Below are 17,259 nucleotides of genomic sequence, written 5' to 3' on the forward strand. Positions count from 1 at the left end.
TTGGGACCCAGAGCTAGCGGGGACCCTGAGCAAGGGAACTTGGGACCCAGAGCTAGCAGGACCCTGAGCAGGGGAACTTGAAGTGCCAGGCAGCAGCAAGTGAAGTTCAGAAAATGAGAGCAAGCATTTAGGAATCCTTGTAGTAATATGACTTTGCCACACATCCCAGTGCATTTCTTTGAGCTTTACAAAAGTTTCAGTGGACAGTATTGCCATGTAATATTCTTCAGAAAACAAAACCTGAAAACGTAATGTGAAAAATAATAATATAAGAGAAAGTTTGAGGCAGTGGGTGATTAATTGCTAAATAATTTTTTAGGGTATAGATGCTGTAAGTCAAAAAGGAAGGCCTGATTATTATAGTTAAAATTCTCGAGGAAGTGAGTAGTGAAGCACCTTGAAAAATGCATAGGAGCTGCACAAAGGAAATAAGAGTGCACGGAGCAGGGAGAAAGGCGTGAGCGAACTAGATGCTGAAGGTGTTTGCATGGTCTCAGGAGATGGTGAGAAGAGCTTGTCTGGGAAAGAGAGCTGAGTAAGAAAGGAGTTGGAGATAAAATAAGAAAGATGGATTGAGATTAAGATTCTCTTGCCACGGTTCTTAACTGCCATGCTAAGGAGTTTCAGGTTGATCCTGAGGGCAGTGCGAGCCCATCAAGATTTTTGAGCAGGACAGAGACAAAAATCAGTGGGGGAAAAATGCTGCTTAAAAGAATTGAGGAAGATCTTGATAGAATGAAGAATGATCTGGAGTGATGATCAGGACGTGCTGTTATTATGCAGCAATCTTTATAATGATGGGCATTGATTACATGTGTATATGTGGATTTCCAACAAAACACTTGAAGGATAACTCAAAACTCCTAAAAATGTTTAACTAAAGGGGGAAGGGAAGACAAGGATGAAACAGTTTGCTGAATAGTGTTTTAGTTCTAACTTCAGAATCTTATAAAAGGGGACTGGTGGAACAGCAGGGGGAATGTCCTAGAAAGAGATTAGACAGGAAGAAACACGTCACTATTTTAAAGGAAGAAGTTAACCTGGGAGCCATAGTGGTTCTGTTTCTTTCATTGTTCCTCGTTCTAGTTAGCCTTGTATAATGGAAACATGAGAGTGACATGAAAGTATTTTAGGAATAGCAAGAATCTGCAGAATTAATCAGGGGAACCCACATTGGCGCCAGACCATCAAAGAGGTGGGTGGAGGCCTCCAGTATCAGGGGATGAGGCTTAAGAGCAATTGTTGCTATTTACCGACCATCTGCTATCACTAGTATTCTGACCTGAACTAATGTTATCGGTGTTTTCTGGCTGAACTCTTCATTTTTAATCCACAAAACTCATTCAACAGGAGACTTATTTATTTCAAAGTACAACCTCCAACTTTTACCAAGTTTTCATCACAATGCATAATTAACTGTTAGTTCTCTTAAATCAAGTTTAGACTAAATGTCAAGCCATGAAACAAACTCTTGATAAGAGTGCCATTATTTTGTTTCAAGATAAATTTATATTTTAATGAGAGGAGATGAATTGCTTCCTCTTTCTCAATGTAGCTTTAAATAAGACTTCGTGTAAACCTTGTTCTGGGAATGTGGTGAGGGTGATAGGAGATTGGTAGAGGGAATATACTTGTTTCCATTACTTACAACATACCAGTCCTACAGTTAGACATGTACCAGGCTTCAGAAAGATTTGTCCTAATGGTGTAATAAATATTCTTCATCTGACTTTGTCCGTAATAATTCCCTATTTCATGGGGTGGTGTGCCTCAACAGCTCTTCGTTAGTTCTATAGGGTGCCCCTTTTTAATTCCAGATATTCTTCCATATGACACATTTTCAACACGGTACTTTCTAAGGACCATGTAGTGTCACATATGCAAAGGAAAGAACCTAACTCCTGGCCACTGTTTTGCTTTTGAAATATGTTTTGGGGGAGACCTTAGCTGTGAGACATCACACTCCACTGGTATGTATCTCATCCTGGTGTGTTTTTGACTCAAAGGATTAGAAGTAGATTGCTTTCCTCCCCAAGTTATCAGAAGAGACTAATTGTGGAATTGATTAAAAAAGTTATGATTTACTCTCCCTCCCTCTTTCTGCCCCTCCACTCTCTCACCAATAACATAATTTCCTTCAATATATATTCTAGGACAGAGCAGAGGTTTCCAAACTGTAGAACACTAGTTACTTATATTTATTGAATTTGAAGACCCCTTTTTGACGTAAAAAATGTTTTCAAATCTACACATGATGATAATTCAATATCTCTGAGAAAATATATAATGAAAAAGCTACTGGGTATTAATTTTAGATGAATTTGTGTTTTATTAGTCACAATGGAATCTCCATAAATGGGAATCATTGTAGTGCCTGCATGTTGTGAGGCATTTTTCACTTGCATTGCAGTATTTAGTGTAAATAGAGATTTGTGGACTCCTCGCAATATCATTGCAGACTCCCAAAGTCTGTGGCTGGTGTACGTAACTGATGGATTTCTGATGAGCCCTTATTTTTATACACATTACCTATTTCCAATGTGATGTTGCATTTGACCCATGAGTTGTTTAGAAGTGTAAGTGGCTTCCCTGGTTTGCAAATCTTCCATGTGGGCTTGAAAAAAAATGTGTTTTCTCCAGTTAATGAATAGATATATCCATTAGATCAAACTTATTAACTGCACTGTTCAAATTTTTTCTATCCACTGAATTTTGTCTACTGTATCTATCAGTTACTGAAAGAGTTGTATAAACATCCCACTATGATGGTAGATTCTCAGTTTCTCCATGTGGTTCTTTGCATTTTTGTTTATATATTTTGACGCTATTTTATAAGGTAATGAATGTTTTAAAGTATTATAAATATTTTCCTGGTGAATTGAACCTCTTTTCAACGTATATTGACTCTAAAGTTTTTTCTCTTCTTCTTTGTCTATTTCTAAACATTTTCTCTTGATCCATTTTAGCTCATGTTATTTTGCATCACATTTTTGAGTGGGAGAGGAAGGTTTGAATCTATGCCTGTTAGGTATTTTTCCTTTCAATCTTCCTACTTCCTTATGTTTTAAGTGTGTCTCTTTTAAATAGCCTAAATGTAATTTTTTTTTGGCACAGTCTGAAAGTCTTTGTCTTTTAAATTGAGACCTAAATTAATATAAATTTATTATAGTAACTGATTTATTTATTTTTATTTCTATCATCTTTGTGCTTTCTATTTGTCTTGCTTTGTTCCTCTTTCTTGCTTTCTTTTGGGTTTATTGAGGTTTCCCTCCTTTGCCATACTCCATTATTTTTCCTCTGTTGTTTAGAAGTTACACACTTTATTTCTGTGGTTTTAGTGGTTATCCTAGCTGTTTCAAGATGCACATGTAACTTAAAGTCTAAAATGAATTATACTTTTACCTACATCTAAACAAAGAATATTAGAATGGTTACACTTTGATCTCTCCCTCCCAACTTTTAAAAATTCTAGCCAATTGCTACTCTTCTGTTTGCAACAAATTAGTCATTATTATTGCTGTTTGATATTTTAGTGCTTGTCTAGCTTTACCCACGTATCTAACAGTATTTTTCCTTGTCATTCCTTCATGCATTTCAAGCCTTCCATTTGGAATCATTTTCCTTTTGCCTAAAGCACCTCTTCTAAAATTTCCTTTAGCCAGAACCTCTTGGTAGAAAATTCTGTTTTGTTTTCTTGGAAATGACCTTACTTTTCCCTCTGGAAAGATGGTTTCCTAGGGTATAGAATTTTAGGTTGAGAGTTATTTTATCCCGGTGTACAGAAGATACTGTTTCGTTGTGTTCTAGCATCCACTGGTGCTATTAAGAAGTCAGTGATCGGTTTAAATGTCATTCCTTAGCAGGTAATCTGTCTTTTCTTTCTAGCTATTTTTAAGATCTTCACTTTTTCTTTGTTATTCTGCAGTTTCACAGTGATGTGGCAAGTTGTGTATTTCCTTTTATTTTCCCCACTGTAGATTTATTAGACTTTCTAGATGTGAGACTGTCTTGCAACACTGTTAGGAGATTCTAAGCCAGTATCTGTTAAATATTGCCTCTCCTCCAGTCTGCTTGTTACCTCTTCCTAGTACCCTAATTAGATATTTATTGCCTTTTCACACTCACCTCCATATTTCTTAACCTCCTTTTAACATTTTCTATCTCCTTGATTCTCTGAACTGCCCTGAAGATAATTTACTCAGATATATCTTCCACCTCAATATTTCTCCCTTCATCTGCATGCAAGACAGTGTTTAATATAGTCACTAAGCACTTTATTTCAGTCATTATTGTTTTCATTTATAGAAGTTTCATTGAATTCCTTTAAGACTGTTCTTTCATTGTTTATGGGCTGTTTTTCTCTATTCTCATTTTTAGATTTTTAATTGCCTTAGACATATTAAATATAATCTAGTTATTAATTAATATTTAATGAATTATCATTAATTAAAAATAACAAATGATTGGGGCCGGCCTGGTGGCATAGTGGTTAAGTTTGTGTGCTCTGCTTTGGTGGCCTGGGGTTCACCCATTCAGATCCTGGGTGCAGACCTAGCACTACTCATCAAGCCAGGCTGTGGCAGCATCTCACATAAAATAGAGGAAGACTGGCACAGACGTTAGCTCAGCGACAATCTTCCTCAAGTGAAAAGAGGGAGTTTGGCAACAGATGTTAGCTCAGGGCCAATGTTCTTCACACACACAAAAATAATAATAATGAATGATTTTCAGAATTGAATCTGACCATTCCAATATATGAAATCTGCTATTTACTCTGCTAGCTTTCGTTCATTGAGTCTTTTCTTGTGTCATTTATTCAATTATTGGTTTTGCTATTAGCTACTCCTTTTTCTTGGGACTGTGTCTGTGGGAACTGTTTGAGACCTGTGTCAGTATGGAGTCCTCGATTGTGTTGGCTTTTGCCAGTTGCTTGGAGTTTCCCAGTTTGGGGAACTCTTTATGTTATGTTCTTCCTTTGAAGTTCTTCAGACCACAATCCTAATATGAATTGAGACATCAAAGCTGTCTGTGTGAAGAGGAGCTTGTGGTTTCAGATTCTTAGGAAAGATCTTTCGTTCTTCCACTCAGTGCCAAGATAAGAGACAGGACATGTTTTTTTTTTTCTTTTTTCTAATCTTCTGGTACAGCCGCCTCCTTATAGAAACTTTGAAGAGATAAACACGTTCAGTGTACCTTGTAGCACTGAGTGTGTTTCATAACAGTGATTACTGTTAAGAGTTTAAGACTTTCTTATCTTAATTTACATCCTGTTCTTGAGGAAGGTAGCAATCGAGTAAATCTAGGAATATGATACTTTGAGTTCCTGGAATGAATATTCTGAAAATTATTTCCCTAGATCATTCTTGGGAATAAAAACCTGCCTATGAAATAATTCCCAGTGACAAACTGTCCAAACCCAACTCGTGAAGTTTACAAAATGTCTCACTGCCTTTAAGTATGCATGCATACATCAAATTTACTACTTTGCTTTGGGGAATACTGAATTTCTTTTAAGAAATTTAAAGAGGTGTTTTGATTCTTACACAGCATATCTTAAAGCCAATTCATTAATTTAACAATACCTTAGAAGCAACCTGAGGTATACTATGGACCATTTGAGGAAATAATATGTTTATTTTAAATTCTGTATCTAGTGCATAAACTTTAGGCTTTACCTATTAATGGGATTATTTGTAGTTAATAGTTTCATCTGCATTATTGATATGCAGGTCCTGATTGTTGTGGTACATCTTTCTTCTTGTGGTCATGGACAAAACTTCTTTGAAGCATCTTGATGAAGGTTGAATAATGTGTAGTGAACTAGACTCAGTTTTTTTCATTGGTCACAATAAGGGCAATTTCAGTTTTAAACCCACAGAGTTTACAGATGATATTAATATTTATCCCTAGGCAATTTTGCATTTTATATAGTCTTTTCATGATGTCTTTTAACTTTTATCTGCTATTCTGATCCATTCTCTACCCTGCTGTCAGAGTCACCTTTATTGTGGTCATATTTGGTCATGTCACTTCGCTGCCTCTAATCCTGCAAGATAATGCACAGACTCCTTACCATAGCAGTCCTGCCAAACCCAGCGGTTACTTCAAGTCCTCAACTTGCTTTACTTCTCATCACCATTTGACATAATTCATTGCCCCTAGTTCTTGAAAATGTCTTACCCAGCCTCATGGTTTATGACCCTGTATATACACACTGATAACTCCTAGGTATAGATCTTCAGCCTAACCATTCCTCTGGGTTCCAGGCTCTTATATTCACCATCCCCAGTGTAACACATTTTAAAGAGGAGCCTTGTATTGTGTCCTCCAATCCAACTTCTCCCGTTGTCATCCCTGTCTCAACTGTCTGAGTCAAAACTGAGGAAATTTCCAAGACTCTTTCTCTTATACTCCACACCCAAGCAAGTTCCCACTGGCTGTACGTACCTTCAAAGTATGTATGCCCTCTCTCATCATCTTCACTGCTATCACCCTCATCCAAGCCACTAGCACCTCTCACCTGGAGGTCTCCCGTATCATCATCACTGGTCTTTCTGCACTCACTACAGTCAGCAGCCAAAGAGATCTTCTAGAAAATGTAAACCATTGTCTTTCCTCTAATTGAAACCATTCAATGACTCTTAGTACACTCCAAATAAAATCCAAAAGTCCTTCCCTAACTAGGGTCTACAGGGCTATACTGATTTTGCCTTCAGTATTTCTCTGAGCTCATAGTCTTCCACTCTCCCTTTTGCATGCTCTTCTCCAGTTACATTGGCCCCCTGCTTTTCACACACATCAAGAATATCTCCTTCTTTCTGTTTGAATTGCTCTTTCCTCAGATAACTGTAGCTCATGCTCTCACTTTATTCAAGAGTCTGCTCGGATGTCACTGTCTCAAAAGAGCTGCTTCTGATCAACCTTTCTAAAATAGCACCTGTATCAGTCAGATATTGATGTGTAACAAACAACCTCAAAATCTCAGTGGCAAACAATTGCACCTCTGCAGATCATCTGGAGATTGACTAACTTAGGCTGGGATTGGGTTGTTGCTTTCCTTCTAGATTCAGATCTGTCTGGGCTTGGCTTCTCACTGTAGGATGGGCTCATATCTGCTTCACGTCTTTCATTTTTGTATCCCTGGGATATGGCATGGACTAGGTGCTCAGTGAATGTTTGCTCAGAAAATAAGTAAAGGAATGAATAAATGCAATAGAAAATAAGAGAATAAATAGATATAATAGAAATTAAGTAAAATAATTCACTTCACTTACCCTCTTCTAATATGTGAAATGATTGTATAAGAACCTGAGATAATTCTGCCTTGTCTTTTATTTTATTTTCACATGTTCAGATCAGAGAACAGGCACGTGTTTCTCAGGCCTGGTGAATGGTCGCTGTGCACAAGAGCTTCCGGGCAGAATGACAAAAATGCAATGCTGCTGTGAGCCTGGCCGCTGCTGGGGTGTTGGAACCATTCCTGAAGCCTGTCCCGTCAGAGGCTCTGGTGAGCTGCTGGCTGCTAGTCTCCTCAGAACGGACAGTGTTTGGAAACTTAGTAACAAATAATGTCCTTTGCTCTTCTCCTTGAAATCATGTCATATCTGTTTTCGTATTAGTGTTTTCAATGTGACTTCGGTGTTTTTCTGGGGGATAGGGTGGCATTGTTTATTTGGGATCAGTTTTTATTATATCCAGTTTGTTAATATCAGAAAAAGCCCTAAAAGGTGATCATGACTCGTCTTTAAAAAATTATTTTGAATGTCAATATTTCAATTCGGTTTTAAAACCTCCTGATCTTCCATTCCAGAGCTTGAATGTCTTTGAATAACAAAGTTATGCTTTCATTTATATTTTATTTCAGGAGTACCCTCAGCTTATAGTGTCTCAGTGCTTGAAGATATTTCCTCTCTTTTCTAATGACCTTGAAAATTAAGAATACAAGGGTGGGAGGATACCTCTCATTCACCTTGCTGTATTAACTGCCGTATAACTGAGGCTATATCAGGAAATACTTAGGATGAATGAGAAGTAGCTCCTCTTCTTAATATAATATGAATAGTAAAGTACAGTTAATGTTAATCACATAAAATGTTGATGATATGTTATATTATCTTCGTATTAAATTATAAACATATGAAAAATAAACTTTTTGAAAATCTTGTAAAGCTTTGAAAAGCTTATAAAGTTATGTATGTATATGTATTGTTACAGAGAAAAAAGTTAAGGCACATTCTTTCTAAATCTCTAAGCTATAAGATACCAAAATCGAGTAGTAAACATTTTTAAAAAGCAGAGTTAATGCATGGTATCTAATTTTGGAAACTCATCATTCCACTGGTAATATGTAATAGTAATACTAATGCTGAAACAATCACTAGAATTAAATAATTTTCATTTCTTTTTATATAGTGCCCTAGTTCTGACAACAGTTAAGGAAGTAAGGCAATTGCTATATTCTTGCTTCTTTTCTCTCAGCGTTGATACTTGGACAAATAAGGAGCAGATTTAAAAGCTTGCTAAATACTGTCTTCTGTTAAAATACACATCTGAAAAAAATTGTTATTCTGAAGCCATATTAATCCCTTAAAGAGAAAAAAAAATGATAGGAAAAATGTGTAAGTACAACACTGATGAAGATTCACATAAAACTGAATATACAGAATGCATGACTTAAAGCTTTCATTTTCGTCCATTCAAGTAAATTTCTTGCATTCACATTTATATCTAGAATTTTACGAGTTACTCTTAGGGATGTAAAATCAAAATGCACATATAGATGATTCTTTGGTTGTGCAGCTCATTTAAAATATGGCTATAGGTTTTCATTTTTTCTGAAACTTCTATACCTTTTCCTGCTACTGCTAGCATTGAAACTATTTATCAAGGTAATAACTTACTTATTCCTGTTATGTAGTACAGATAACTTAAAATGATCATCACAATATGCAAGTTGCCTTTATTATGCAGAAAGCCGTCCCTTTGTGTTGAACTGAACTTTCTTTTCTTCTAGAGGAATATCGCAGACTTTGCATGGATGGACTTCCAATAGGAGGAATTCCAGGGAGTGCTGGTTCCAGACCTGGAGGCGCTGCGGGGAATGGCTTTGCCCCAAGTGGCAATGGCAATGGCTATGGCCCAGGAGGGACAGGCTTCATCCCCATCCCTGGAGGCAATGGCTTTTCTCCTGGTGTTGGGGGAGCTGGTGTGGGAGCTGGAGGACAGGGGCCCATCATCACTGGACTAAGTGAGTGTTCCCCTTTTGTGTAGACTGTTTACTTTTCTGCCTTAAATGATATTATAATCTAACTTTTATTTTCAAAAGGCCTGTGTGTGTGTGTGTAAAAACTATTTAAGGGTCTAAAATATAATGTAGTAATACTTAATCTTAGGAAAATATTATTTTTATGTTCCATAAACTTTCTAAATTGGAGAAAAGAATGAGTGACCCAGGTTCTCTTTGAAAATAGAGATGAGAGCATGGTAATACTGCAATCCAGATGGCGCCATTAAAGAACACGTTTTTGGTTCCAGTGTATTTCATTTGGCCATTGCAGCTGCCCTGTTCATACACTCTTTGAATTATTTTCCAGAACCATTTCTCAACTGAGATAAACTGAATAAATCTTGCTCTGTGCCTATCCAAATATTATAATGAAATATCTTTCTTTTCCTCACCCTTTTTTGTTGTATAACTTAAGAAATTGAGAACCATAGGCTTCAGGCCAGAATTGGCATTGGTGTACTTGACATTTAAGTTCATTCTTTTTAAAAGAACTGCTCTTGCTAATAATATTTAATGATGTCCTACAGTGTTAAGTTTATTCTTTTTGGCATATTGCCTATTTGCTATATCTGAGTATTCAGCACAGTTACAAAAAAAGAAATGGAAAGCATTCAGTTATACAGTAGAACATTCCTGAGATTTTGAAAAGACATCATTATGGGCAAAGTTTCCAGTTGTGTAATTTAACAAATGCAAGTTACAACCATGTGTCTCAAGAATATTTTTTAGATCCTTAACTTGAAAGTTTTAATAAAATGTCGAATAATGTGGGCTTTGGATATTACACCTAATTAATGTCCTATTAAATATCCTTTTAAAAACCACCTCTGAGAAAAGTAATCCACGTTGTAATGATGAAATATCACTTGTGCTTTAATTTTCCATAGCTATTCTGAACCAGACAATAGACATCTGTAAGCACCATGCTAATCTCTGTTTAAATGGACGCTGCATACCTACTGTTTCTAGCTACCGATGTGAGTGCAACATGGGTTATAAGCAGGATGCAAATGGCGATTGCATAGGTAAGCTCATGATTCTTTAATCCTTCTCACTTTTTTAATAGCTTTTAGACTACAGGAACAAACTGGATTGAATATGATTAAAAAAAAGACTTGAAGTAAAGTTAATCTCCAAGCTGTCTCTCCTGTGGGTATGCTCTTTCACATGCTCCCTTAACCTGCTGCTGAGCTGGGCCACTTCAGCAATCCCAAACCCTTTTGGTCCTAAATATTGTGGTTTCTGTCTCTACCTCTCCCTTTTCTTCCTTCTTAGCTCAGCAACACTGGATGTTTGGTGGGGTCATTAACATGCAGAAGAAGGTGGAGATTAGGGGGCAGATGAGGGGGAAATAGTTGACGAGTCTCTTTTGGACATGTTGAGTTTTAGGTGTCTAGGACATTTACTTAAAGCTAAGAGGAGTATTCAGGGCTAAAGTTACAGATTTAGGAGTCAGTAATATACAGGTAGCTATTAGAACCATGAGGGTGCATATTGTGACCCAGGCTGAACACCAGGAAGAGTGAAAAGATAACAGTGGTACTGCAGCTGCAACCCTGTGGAACAGCAACATAGGCCCATAAAGATAACTCACTGATGGTGATGGAGAGACAGCAGAATAATCTGAAAAGCATTATGTCACTGAAGCTATGCAGGGGTACGCTTTCAAGAGAAAAGTAGTGTCGAGTGTTAAATGTGGCAGAAAAATCAAATACAATGAGGACAAAAAAATCTATTGGATTTGGTGACGAAGAGGGTTTTGATGATCCTTTAAGAGTAGTTTTAAGACTATGGGAATTGAACCATTTTGAAGTTATTCTTTTACTTATTTATCATATTAACAAATGGTCGTGTGTATGTTTCATATTAGCATAACCCTAAATACCATATTTGGGTTCAGGTCTTCTGTTATAAAATATAGATGAGAGGCCAAGAACAAAGAGAGTCAGTATCACAGTTTTGCCAAGTTAAACTGAAAATGTCTGAGTGCACTATGATTATGAAAAAAATGTGAGCCAAATATGATGTTTTGGAAAAACCAATCATTCTAAACTATGTACAGAGCTACAAGATCAGAATGATTAAATAAGGCTTAGTTCAGGATCCCTATGTACAGTTGCATAGGTTTTGCACTGCACAGCTCTAGAGTGTACCATTACATAATCTATATAAATGGTACACCCTAGGGTTGTGCAGTGTATAACCATATGCATCTACCCTGGCTTACCAAATACTATTTGATACTTACTTAAGTGATAGACCGTATGGTTATTTTTGGAACACCCTGAAATACTGATTGATTTATTCTTTTATCTGACTTGAAAATGATTTTACCACCAGAAAATATGATTCTAAGTATACAATATTATAAAATATCCCCTCTTGGGGCCGGCTCCGTGGCAGAGTGGTTAAGTTCACCCGCTCCACTGCGGCGGCCCGGGGTTCAAATCCTGGGCGTGGACATGGCACCACTCGTCAGGCCACGTTGAGGCGGCATCCCACATCCCACAACTAGAAGGACGTGCAACTCAGATATACAACCGTGTACGGGGGCGGGTTTGGGGAGATAAAGCAGGAAAAAAAAAAAAAGATTGGCAACAGTTGTTAGCCCAGGTGCCAATCTTTAAAAAAAATTAAAAAAATAAAAAAATAAAATATGCCCTCTTGCACATATATACACAATTACAGTCTATCAAACTGAAATTTGATTGACTATTTTTGTTTTGCTATTAATATTTGCCATTCATGTATCAATGCATTATTCACTTAACCAACAAGTAAAAGTAGGCAGTAAGTTTAATATTTTCTCTAAATTAGCCAAAGACCACTGTTTAGGTCGTGTTTGCCCCCGGGTGTACTTTATTCTAGCTAATAAATCACCGGTACTCTGGAGGAGTGTATTGGTGAACCATTGGTATAAAGATGAACTATCTTCAAGGATCAGAAGTTCTTTCTGTAGTTGCAATGCCAACTCAGCCTCTCCAAAGATTCCCCTGGAGACCTAAACCCTGCGGAGAGTGATTTCAGTGACGGTTGTCCTAATTCTCCCAAGGGAGGTGCCTAATTAGTACCACTCTGGATGCACAAGAGTATAAGCTTATCACAAATTATGGATGTCTTACGATAATAGGTCCTAACTTTTTCTGGAACCCAGGTGAGAAGGGCTGCTACCACCCTTTTTATAAACTCTGTCTAATATGGGGTTGAGATTGCATGACTGCACAGTTGATATATTAATATAAATCTCAAACTTCTGCGTTTTACCCAAACATTGTTACAAACGCTTCCATTCTAGTTTGATCTCATCCTCCAGCCCTGCAAAGTTAGAACCCAGGCAGGGTTATTGTTCTAACTGTTGCAGCTCACAGGGACAAAGATTAGTATTGGGGCTTAGTTTCAGAAAGTAAGTTTTTAATATTTTTACCCTGTACTCTTTCTAGTGTCAACTTCTAATCAGCTTGAGTTTATAAACAAGTTGAGATATCAAAAAAAGCTAAGAGGTTATAAGTTAAGTGGTGTTTTAAATTTTAGGAGCCCAAGATAAGAGTGGTGACTGTTTGAGTCACAACAGTGTTTTGAGGAATAACAAGCTGCCATTGCTCTTTGCGAACTTCTTTCTGTTAGATGCCTGATGAAGCGGTATAACTTGAAAGGCAACAACCATATTAAAAGGTCAAAGCCAAGGATGATAGAATTGGGTCTATTTTGCTATTATGAGAATTACTCCTGAGACCTGGAAACAGTTATATTTATTCATCACATTTTTCTCTCTTTTTCCTGAGGAATCTACTCTAACATGAAATTCTGTGACTCTTAGTTTCTGGATAAGTCAAACTTCTGTTAGCAATGGTTTTTAACTCCATTCAGATCATTCTGTTTTGGAATAGTAAGAAGTAATTTCTGTTTCTGTTGGGCCACAGGTAGTTTTAGAGGCCTTGCAAATTAAAAGTGTTTTCTAAGTTGAAATATAAAGTAGTTTTTAAGGGTAAATATTTCTTACCCCAGTGGTATCTGAGAATTTAACCAATTTGATAATCAATATCTTTCTCAATTACTTCATTTATTTTGGTGGCTTAAAATCTTGTAAATTTTGCCTAAGATATTCAGTCCCCAATGAAAACATAGGGAGAAATCAAAATGCACGGATTGTCTTATTTAAATACTCCTCTTCCTCTATACAAGGCACAACAAAGGGGGCCACTTGGAGGTGCTAGGCTATGAGACTCAGAATAAGGAAGGGGCATGGAATGTACATTTCAGGACGTGGCAGTGGTCATCTGTGATTAATCTAAAACTTAAAATCTTACAGCAGTCCTGGAAAACCAAAAAAAACAACAGATGAGGTTTTAAAGTCATATGGAATTATAAAGTCATTAATAGTTTTTTCCTGATTGTTTTCACTTCCAAAGAAGAGATAAATAAGTGAACAACTGTATCTTCTCTGTGTGCTGGACCCTTGATGAGGTCCCCACGGGAGTAAGGAATCGGAAATGAATTACGGCTGTAATGGCGAAATAACTGGCAGAGCTGCTGTAGCAACAAGGGGCCTTGAGAACAGGTTCTCAAGGTGGGGAAAAGGTCCTGAAAAGTGACCCTGCTTCCTGGAACGTTTACCTAGAGAGGGGTTTGTGTACATGGTCTCTCCTGTTCGTCACTAGAACAGAGCTTTACTATGAGGCGTCTATAAAGATGCATCTACAACACATTTTTAATTGTTGCATTTCAATATTACGTACACAGAGAATTTAAGGGATCTTCAGAACTGCAAACTGAGGGAGATATTTTGTATTGGAAAGTCCATTAGTTATACTTTATGCTTGCTAACACTCAAAACTCTCTCTCTTTTCATTTTGCTTCATTCCTTTGGCTCAGTAGAATTGATGTTATCAACCAAAAGTTTCAATGTAAGTGAGTCTTAATGGGCTTAAGTCGTCTTCGGATGAATTGAAAAAGCATTTAATCCTGTTATTCCTTGTTGTTTTTATTTTATTGCTGTGAGATTTTTCCCCCTCCTTTACCAGAGAGGGCTTAATTGCATTCAGTCTGAGTGTTTATATGGATGAGGTTTGCGAGTTTGATAGAGTACAGCTCCTCTTTTAAGAACATCTGTGAAAGGAGTAATCTGTTTATTAAAATGGTAAACCCCTGAATTGATTTTATTGTTGTGCTCTTCAATTTAGCTGAAACTGTATATGTTAATAGCTTCTACATGTATATGACATGGCAAGTCATTACGCCCTCACTAGCTAGCCAGGTTGTTAATTTGTCAGCATTCAAGATAATATTTAGTGGGCGTTGCCAAGAGAAGATGAATTAAACTTTTTCGAAGACTGGCACGTGTGATTTCTCTGGGATTTGACTAGTCCAAACTGTTCAGTCTGTCATTTGGCTGTGCGGTGCCTGAATTCTGCAATGGATTTGCATTTAATCGAGCCTTAGGAGAACTTGAAATAAAAGCAGTGATGATGTTTCTCACATTTAGGATCAGAACTAGTATTTGCATAAAACTTGGTTTTAGACAAAAAAATCCGTGTGCCAATTTTAAGGTCCTAAAGAAACCTGAAGCTACTAAAAATAATAGGCTTTGTTTTAATTAATTTCCGTTTTCTACCCACCCTATGTTTGTTACTTCAAAATATTTTCCAAGCCTCAATGTATATATAGTTGAGCACAAAAAATATTAACAAAGAAATTCTATAATCCATCAATCTCTTTCTTTAACACTAATAGAAGGGACAACAGGTAATATAAATATACATCTTCCAAAGTTTGTAATTGATCTTCTGATACTGTACTAAGCCTTAGAGAGGTTATTGACTCACCCAGATTACTATAGATAATAAGTATAATAGCCTGTTGGAACTCGCGGCTGTGTCTTTTGAGAGTCCTTGCTTTTAATCATTGTATATTATTCAAATTGAAAAATCATTATTTCTTGATTAAAGCAAAGTCCTTTGTGCTCTCCAATAGGCAATATTTTTGTAAATCTCCAGACTGACCTCTGTATTTGAAGAAAGGAATTTTCATTCACTTATAAATACTCTGCTATTTAGACTATTACCATTGACTGGCCTTCTCTCAAATTTGGGAGGCCTAAATGTACTTTAAACAAACATTTCTAGAAATGGAGTGAAGTCTCTAATGGTTTCTTTTGCTGCTCACAGATGTTGATGAATGCACATCAAATCCATGCACTAATGGAGATTGTGTTAACACACCTGGATCCTATTATTGTAAATGTCATGCTGGATTCCAGAGGACTCCTACCAAGCAAGCGTGCATTGGTAAGGCAGTTTGCTTTCACATATGAAAATGTTCCATGAAATATAGTGACCCAGGCTGTTGAGGTTAAAAGTAAATTTATTAAAATAAGACATGGAATGAAATAAGTACTGTCACATTATTACAGATTTATTTTATACTACCCTCAGAAGTGCTCCCTTTAAACATAAAACACTATTTGCACATAGAGCTCAGACAACGTGGTATCTGGCTTCACAAAAATTCAGTTTATCTTCCTTCCCTATATCGCAGCTTCCTTTCTCCGAGGAGCATCGGTAGCATTACTGCTCTCTGATTAACGGAGCTTAAGATTTATAGTGCTTTAAGCTACTGTTTTCTTTGAACCTCACACGTAGTCCAACACCAAATCAAGCCTAGCCTGTATTCACAGTTTCGTTGCTCCACTCCCCACCATTGTCCAAACTCTCTGCCTCACTGCCGATTCAGCTCAGAATTCTTTTAGCAGATGATTCTGCTTGTCTTCTTTTTCGTTTCCTGCTCTTCCATGGGTGGTTGCCGGAATCAGCTTACTGCAGCAGTTTTCATCATGTTGCTCTTAACCCAGATATTCTGTAGTGACTTTACTCCTTGCTCTGACTTTTAAGGTCTCCAACCACTATGTCAAAAACAGCTGCACCAGTAATTCCAGCTATGCCACCCACCCTCTCTTAGGTTCACTGCACACCCCATTTCATTTCCCTCTTTCTTCTCCTCTTCAGCTACTATAAGTCAGGGCTATAAAATAGCTTACACCTACCTATCCAAGAAAAAAAAAAGCTGGTGAGAGATGGAAATTTTAGTAAAGATGCAACGTTATCTTGTATATTACATGTAAAAATAAACTAGATATTTAAAATTAAATTTACTATCTTACTGTTTTTATCTGTATTTATTGTAAAAGAATAATGTTTGACTATTCATAATTTTCCCAGATATTGATGAGTGCATCCAGAATGGAGTTCTTTGTAAAAACGGTCGATGTGTGAACACAGATGGAAGTTTCCAGTGCATTTGCAATGCTGGCTTTGAATTAACTACAGATGGAAAAAACTGTGTTGGTATGGAAATTGCCCGTTCCTTTGCAAAAGATTTTTAAAGGATATACGTTTTTATTTAGAACCGTATATACTATTTCCATGAAAGCTCACACAACACATATGTGAGAGTTCTTCAGATGACTTGGGTAAAATGTAAATGCATTTAACATAAGACTATTAAAGTTGAAAGGACAGATTTTTTGGAAATGTTATAACAAGGAATAATTTACTGCTTCTGGAAATTTCCTGTGCGGTATGTGTTTAATTGCAAGTAGCAGTTATTCTTTGTGATAATTATTAGCACCTACTATATCTCACATGTTGGGACATAGACACTGACAAGATAGAAAAGGTCTCCTTCCGCCCCGCATGTGGGGGGATATAAAAATGTTTGGCATGTGTGATAACCAAATCTCTAAATTTATGCTCCTGATGATGTCTCATAGTGCAGCAGATACCAATACCCCAGAGAAGTGTTCTCTTCACACAGCAACACGTGATATTTTACTCACTAATGAAAATCCAGATCCTTTCCCTTGCAATGAGGTTTGTCATTGCTTTATTCTCTCTCAGAAAAGAAACACCCCCTGAAGTCATATTGCCCTTTTTGGTGCTCAGAATAAAACACTGCTTGTGGTTTATGTGGTTTTAATA

The 17,259-nt window shown here is 36.9% G+C and overlaps 1 protein-coding gene across 1 annotated transcript in view; it reads left to right on the top strand.

Annotated features, from left to right (window-relative positions):
• The window catches only part of FBN2 (fibrillin 2), a 235,207-nt gene that overhangs the window by 118,188 nt on the left and 99,760 nt on the right, over nucleotides 1–17,259 (top strand). Inside the window, exons 9-13 of the mRNA XM_046665362.1 lie at nucleotides 7,355–7,507; nucleotides 9,014–9,247; nucleotides 10,174–10,311; nucleotides 15,451–15,570; nucleotides 16,501–16,626. Of these exons, the coding sequence (XP_046521318.1) occupies nucleotides 7,355–7,507; nucleotides 9,014–9,247; nucleotides 10,174–10,311; nucleotides 15,451–15,570; nucleotides 16,501–16,626 (771 nt within the window). The remainder of the gene's footprint in view (nucleotides 1–7,354; nucleotides 7,508–9,013; nucleotides 9,248–10,173; nucleotides 10,312–15,450; nucleotides 15,571–16,500; nucleotides 16,627–17,259) is intronic.

This window comes from Equus quagga, chromosome 7 (assembly GCF_021613505.1).
Source record: "Equus quagga isolate Etosha38 chromosome 7, UCLA_HA_Equagga_1.0, whole genome shotgun sequence".
Classification (NCBI taxonomy): Eukaryota; Metazoa; Chordata; class Mammalia; order Perissodactyla; family Equidae; genus Equus; species Equus quagga.